The sequence below is a fragment of the Cucurbita moschata genome, unplaced genomic scaffold (genome assembly GCF_002738365.1).
Source record: "Cucurbita moschata cultivar Rifu unplaced genomic scaffold, Cmos_1.0 Cmo_Scf00071, whole genome shotgun sequence".
Taxonomy (NCBI): domain Eukaryota; kingdom Viridiplantae; phylum Streptophyta; class Magnoliopsida; order Cucurbitales; family Cucurbitaceae; genus Cucurbita; species Cucurbita moschata.
This window is the reverse complement of record NW_019268587.1, coordinates 165,572-172,972: the sequence shown is the minus strand read 5'-3', so window position 1 is coordinate 172,972 and position 7,401 is coordinate 165,572. Positions and strand designations below refer to the sequence as shown.

Below are 7,401 nucleotides of genomic sequence, written 5' to 3'. Positions count from 1 at the left end.
TTGAGGATGTTAGTGTTAGAAGATAAAATTAGGGATCACCACATGACTCCTTCCTTCCTTCTCCGCATTCAACTTTTTTTTGTAACTGCTTTCGCTCATTCCCTTTTTCTTCTTCTTCTTCTTCTTCTTCTTCTTCTATCCTCTCCTTCCATTCCTCTGTTTTCCCTCTTTCTGCCTTTTTCTTTCTCTCACACCCATTGCCCTCTTATTTTCCTTTTCATCCTTCTCCATTTCTCTCGTTTTCCCCTCTCTCTCTCTCTCTCTCTCTCTCTCTCTCTCTCTCTCTCTCTCACATTTCCCTCTTATTTCACTTTTTAGGGTTTTCTGTCTCTTCTTCACCATATTGGTGGGTGTGACTCTTCCTTCTCTGTACCATTCGGCGTGGTACCATTTCCCCTCTCTTCATGGCCTGTTGATGTCTCTGCCAACCTTCCAATCGCTTCCACTTCAAAACGGACAATGGGGTTCGACGACAACGACAACGACGCCAAACAAGACGATTCTCCCAAACTTTCAGACCCCAAGAAGCCTGAGGATGATGCGTCTTCTGGGCTCACTCGTAAAATGAGTGAGACCTCTATCTGTGCCACTGAAGAGGAGGACGACGAAGAGGGAAGGAAAATCGAGTTGGGTCCTCAGTACACTTTGAAAGAACTCAACGAGAAGGACAAGGTCTCTTTCTCTATCTCTCTATCTCTCTACTTTCTTCAATTTCTTCTCCTTACCCTTTTATTCTCTCACTCTCAGGATGATGAAAGCCTAAGAAGATGGAAGGAACAGCTTCTGGGTGATGTCGATTTTGAAGCTGTTGGAGGTAATCCCACCACTACAACACAACACAACAGAATAGAATGGAATACTCTGTTTTTTTGTTTTTGTTTTTGTTATGTTTTGTTTATAAGAACCTTGTGCATTTGAGTTTTGGTTGTGTATTAGAAACTCTTGAGCCGGATGTGAAGATTGTAAGCCTTGCAATTAAGTCAGCAGAGCGGCCTGACATTGTTCTTCCAGTTCCTGAAAGTGGAAACCCCAAAGGCCTCTGGTTTACTTTGAAGGAAGGCAGTCGTTATAGTCTCCTGTTTACATTTCAGGTCAGCAATAACATTGTATCTGGTCTCAAATACACCAATACCGTGTGGAAAACTGGCGTCAAAGGTAAACACAAAAACAAAAACAAAAACAAAACAGAACAATCTCTGTTTCTCTCTCTCCCATTGATGGATTTCTTCTTGTTTTTTAATGTCACAGTTGACAGTACAAAAGAGATGATCGGAACCTTTAGCCCTCAGCCTGAACCTTATGATCATGAGATGCAGGAAGAAACGACTCCATCAGGCATCTTTGCGAGGGGATCCTATTCAGCCAGAAGCAGGGTGAGTTGGTTGATGCAAAGAAAATGCTCTGTTTTGCTCTGTTTTGCTCTGTTTTGCTCATCATGGGTGCTTGTTTGTTTGTTTGAGCTCAGTTCGTCGATGATGATAACAAGTGCTATTTGGAGATCAATTACACATTTGATATCAGGAAAGACTGGAAGGAGGAACAGCCTGCTTAATCGTAGCCACGAGTTCCATCATTCGATCATTCGGTGCCACATTCGCCCCGAACCCGCTGCTGCTCCATCGTTAATTTTGCTTCTGTTCTTATTTATTGTTATAATCTTCTCAAAGTTGGTGTTTATTTTTCTTTTGCTTCCTTTATTTTTTTTTTGAGAATGAGGATGAAGGATGTGTTTGAACTAACAATAGAAAAAGAAAAACAGAGATGGGTTCGATCTGTATTGTCAATAAAAAAAGCTCAGCTTTGGTTTTTTCCTTAAATGTTCAACTCAATCCTTTTTCCCCACTCTTATACTTCCTCTCATTCTTTTTCAGCTTTAAAAATATAATTTTTTGATCAAAATTAAGTCATTTCAACCTCTACTTAGTTTGACTCGAGCTTCATCTTAGTCATAGGTCCATAAGCAATAACAATTGTCCCGCGAATACTCCATGCCTGCATAGAAATAGGAACGCGGTTAGAGGTCTCCTCCCCCTACTCAAGCGCGAATACTCCAAGCCTGCATATAAATAGGAACGCGGTTAGAGGTCTCCTCCCCCTACTCAAGCACGAATACTCCAAGCCTGCATATAAATAGGAACGCGGCTAAAGGTCTCCTCCCCCTACTCAAGCGTATGGATGGAAAAAGATTTGTTTGTGTACAAAATCAATTAATGATGATTGTAAATGGGAAGAGATATGAAAAGATTTTTGGTATGATAAGGCAAACATGGGAGAAGAAATGAGGGTAATAATTAAACCGACACATGAACATGCACCACTTTTTGAGGCTTTTTGAATCCAACTAATTGGATTACTTATTTCATTTCCACCTTCATTTAGGCAATCGATTGAATGATTGTTATTTCTTGCTTATAATGGCTTTCTGGGGGTTGTTTCTTTTCAACAGAGTTAATGCTTTTTATGAGTCGAACCACTTCATTTTTTATGAAATTATATATTTACTGAACATGTGTTCATTTCGAGACTTGAACAATGAGACACTATGGCAACAAACAACTCTGATGAATAACTCATAGATCCAACTCTGATAAAGCTGACTATATAGGCCTATACAATTAATTAATTAATTAATTAGAAGAATTTTTGAAGTGTTTATTTAATATATTTGGCATATTAAATATAATGAAAAAAATTGATTTAATTTAAAGTGTTCAAATTAATATTTAATAAATTAATTAACTTAGAAGAAAATTTTTAAGATATACTCCACACTAACCCACGGTTGGAGTTGGGAAATGCAAAACATGCAAAATGAAGGGACATATAATTTAAAATCCCCTTATCTTAGGTGGCTTTCCAGTCCGAGTAAATTGGATGTGTAGTACTTCTCTACAAACGACCTACACGTGCGAGCATGAACCCACCAGGCGGACTCGCATACTTCTTGTGCCTACTGGTCGGACTAGCTCCTTTGGGCTGTAACTAGACACCCAGAGGGAATAGCGACCGTCGTTGCACCATGCTAAGCATGATGGTCATTTCAATCTCATAGTGTACGCATTTGTACTTATCGTAAAGGTGAAGTATCTCGATGCACCATAAAATTATGCATGAGCTTATAAATCCTATTCTTTCTTACATATTATCCTCAATAATATACCTAAACTTTCATAACATAATTTTCAAATTATAGCAGGGCGGTGCTTCATAGCTTTTTTTTTTTATTTCAAAATATTTCATAGCATATAATAGCATATTATTGCCTAACATAACACATCGTAGTGTCATCATGGCATCTCATACATTACATAACTTATGGTGACATAACATCATATCACATCACAAGGCATATCACAAACATGACATGTACAAGGCCACTAGGCACGTATCATCATAAATAAAACAATTCTTCCAACCAGACCGATAGTGTAGCCACTTACTTGATGAACCTAAGCTAGAATTACTAATTATTCTTTGTACCCGCCTAAATTTGATCCTCAAGTTTTAATTCAACCTGAGGTCCATTTCTTGATGATATCAATTATAACAAAATGACAGCAAAGATCAACCTTCTTGTAGTCCAATTTAAAGAAATATCTAGACATATATATTTTATTTCTTTCTTTTCTTTTCCCAATCAATCTATTCTTTCGAATTTAAAATTATTGAAATTAAAAGTCTTGTGACGTTGGATTCGTATAATAATGGATTATTCTATAAAACTAAGTTCATATTTATAATTAGCCTAATAATTCATTTAGGTTTTAAACCAATTATTAATTTTATTAAATATTTAATAAGTATTTAAATTTATTTTTAATCTTTCAATTTTTCATCTAGATTTAAAGTTTCTTGGAATAGAAATATGTTTAATCGAATACAATTTTTCATTTAAATTTAAAGTATCTAACCAATACAAGGCCTACGATAATATATTTGAGAATTATTATAAAAATGAAAATATATGTTTTTTTATAATGTTATAACATTCCTAGGTTATTTTTGGCGGATTCTAATTTTGTTTGTTTTTTTTTTTAATGACCAAGCACGGTCAAGTGATTTTCTTAACATTTAATCTCTATTTAAAATTAAATAATTGCAATGAAATTAATATTACTGGATGAAAGAAAAGGAATATAAAAATGAGTTTCTTCAAATGACATCACTCCCTCTCCCAGCTTAAATTTTAAGGCCATTTTTTTTTCTTTTTGCAGAATTACTGATACAACATAGGCTGTTTCACAACCCGTTAATTAAGGTATTTTAGGGAAGAAGATGTGAGAAATTTGTGGAGAGATGGAAAATCAATAAATTTTTTTTTTTTTTTTTTTTTTTTTTTACAGTTGTTACAAAATATAAAAGATAAACTTGAAGTGCTCAAATCATTATTTATTATAATAGATATATTAAAAGTAAAAAGTATATTTATTGTATTTGATTAATTATATATTAAAACAATTAATGTATATTATATACATGTTAAATATATCATAATATCTTAAGAAATTTAAATATAATTTAAATAAGATATTATATCCTAATATATTAAATATTCAAATATATTATTGGATAAAGATTCTTTAAAATTCCTTAAACAAGACCTTAGCTTGGGCAAACTATCTCAAGTTTTACTGTTTCTTATCTCCGATCTTCCTTCTCCAATTCCTTGATGATTTGTTTAAGAGGCTCCTATAAATCTTGACCTTGTATTCAAGTTTAGCGAAGAAGATCTTGTGGAGGAACTTCTACTCCGTTGAAACACACTTAAGAAACTTACATGAAAAAATTTTATGTCGTTCGAACACACTTAGGAGGTTTGCATCTAATGATTTCTACAAAGGTAGAGTTTTTACTCTCATCTCGAACGCTTTCTTTTAATTCCTAACAAAATTAAATTGGTTCCCAATGCTTCCACCGTAAGGATGAAGAGTTCATTTCCTTATGGGGTGTGTTGACGTGTTGAGCCACAAAGGTTTAGGACTTTCTACCTTAAATGTCTACCAGATCTAAACTCACTCATCTAATACCAATTTGTCACGACCTAATTTTCAAGATTTTGAAACTGCATGACTAAAAAGACAAATATCAAAAACAAAAAATCAGTTTGGGATATAATTACAAAATGAAATACACAAGACTCAAATGTAAAGACGGACTAATGCTCTAGAACAATACCCTCTATGATTGCTGCTCTCGAACACTCCTCTACCTAGACCGACAACCTACAAACACGTGAAGAAAAAAAGAAGAAATAGGTGAATATAAAAATACTCCGTAAGCAACTTATATAGCTCTCATCCCTATCAGAGACTCGACGTGGTAACTGAAGCCTCAGTTCACAGCGGTGGTCACTGTTGTCGTTGGTAATGGAATCTGCGAGAGAGAGAAGCGTCGGGAGTCATTTTAAGAAGACGTGATCCCCGGGGTTGAACATTTGGACTTGGGTACGGCCCGCGGACCGCTTGCAACTCCATTCAGCCCAGTCCAATAGCTCATGGCCCAACGACCTGCGATCTGTATCGAACACACGTTCCAATCCACAAACAATCCAGCCTAGCCCGCGTTTGTTAGGCTCGCACCCTTCCTCAGCTCTGCATGTGCCCGACACGTGTTCTGCTTTAGCTGCGACTCAATGTTGGCTTGGCTTGACTGTTCCGTTTTGGCTCCACTCAGCGGCTCACCCCTTCTCAGCTTGTCTGCTCATCTTTGCGGCTTGGCAGCTTAGACGGCTCGGTATACAAATTTTATATCATTTCCTAAGTTTTCGACCCTCTTGAAGCCATTTTTGACAGTATGAAGGGCAATTGAGGTTAGTAAGAATCTCGTTTACATAATTTTAGGATTCATATGGGGAGTACTCGGCTAGAATAAGTTATTAATATGTTCTAAGAATGTGGTAAGGATTAATATAGGTGAAGTTAAATGTTGCAGCATAGTTTCAAGCACCTATTAAATCGTTAGGGACTTCTGCGAAGGCTAACCAAATAAGTGATCTTATTGTTAGAGTTGGATAATTGAATGATGTATGATGGTGCATGCCCCATGGCCCCTGCATGCACCATATTATTTTATGCTATATTTGCTATATTTACGCCATCTATATTATGACATATGATGTTATGCTATATATGCATGTTATATCCATTATGTCATGTTGTAAATAAAATGAAATATTATGTACGTCATGTTATGTATTGTCATGTAAAGTTATGTGATGGATTATGTGATGGATTATGTGATGACTGCCATGTATACATGATGCACATATGTACTATGTTATGGATGAAATGAAAAAGAAAATGAATGGAAATCATGTGATCCTCATGCATGTATGTATGTCATGTGCATCGGAATACTTCTCCGTTATATTATGTTAGTAAGGACGCAAACCTTCGATATTTATGTTTGCCATGATATCATGCGGGTCTTTCCTTTTCTGTGGCGTCTGGTGGGATGTTAGTGCATTGTGCCCGACCAAGTCAAGCACAGGGGTACGAATACGAGCCCGTCTGGTGGGTTCATGTGCGCGTGCGTTGGCTGTGTGTGGAGAAGTATCACACATCCAACCCTGCCCAAATTAGAAAGAGTTTGAGGTCATGTTACGATTTTAAAGAGTAGGTCCCATCATGTTATGTGTGTGATTGTATTACTAACCCTAACAATGGGATGACTGTAACGACCCTAGATTTGTACTAACCTAAAGTCGCTACCGTATACATAACACAACCGTTTTATGCAAAAATAATCATTTGAAACATATGCATAAAACATTGCTATGAACTTACATGTTTAATAAAAAGGTCTTTAAAACAAAACAACGGAAAATGAAAATGGACAAGTAAAAATAAAGTAGAAATACCCTATACTAACCTATAGTCACCTAAAGGAATGTGGTTTTAAATGCTAGGTCTCATTCATGATTGCATGTGTCTGCATCTAACCCTAATAGTACTACGGAATATTTCTTAAAATAGTCACCTAAAGGAATAAGACTTTAAAATGATAAGTCTCATTCATGTTGTCTATCTTTGCATTTCCTAACTCCAACACCAAGGACACTTACTAATTATTTCTTAAAATACTCAAGACACGTGCTACTTCTATATTTCAGGCAAAGGCAAGACCCCTGCACGGTTGACGACGACATCACAAGTAAAGACCATGACACATGCATAATGTAGATGTATTTAAAGTTCTTGACTTTATGTTAGTATAGGGCATGATTTTATTTAACATTTACTTTGGTTCATTTAATATTTTTTTTGTATTGTTTTAAGGATCTTTTCTTAAACACGTAAGTCCATGACATTGTTTTATAGAAACGATTTAAATGAATATTTTCGCACAAAGTATTACGTCATGTATGTGGTAGCGACTTTAGGTTAATAGAAAACTAGGGTC

The 7,401-nt window shown here is 35.7% G+C and overlaps 1 protein-coding gene across 1 annotated transcript; it reads left to right on the top strand.

Moving 5' to 3' along the window:
- The first annotated feature begins 269 nt into the window (after window positions 1-269).
- Window positions 270-1,817, top strand: LOC111438106 (rho GDP-dissociation inhibitor 1-like). Its single transcript, XM_023076044.1, has 5 exons — window positions 270-672; window positions 748-814; window positions 937-1,155; window positions 1,249-1,373; window positions 1,466-1,817. Exons 1-5 carry the CDS (start codon window positions 460-462, stop codon window positions 1,550-1,552), a joined length of 711 nt encoding a protein of 236 aa, XP_022931812.1. The 5' UTR covers window positions 270-459; the 3' UTR covers window positions 1,553-1,817.
- Window positions 1,818-7,401: the final 5,584 nt, after the last annotated feature.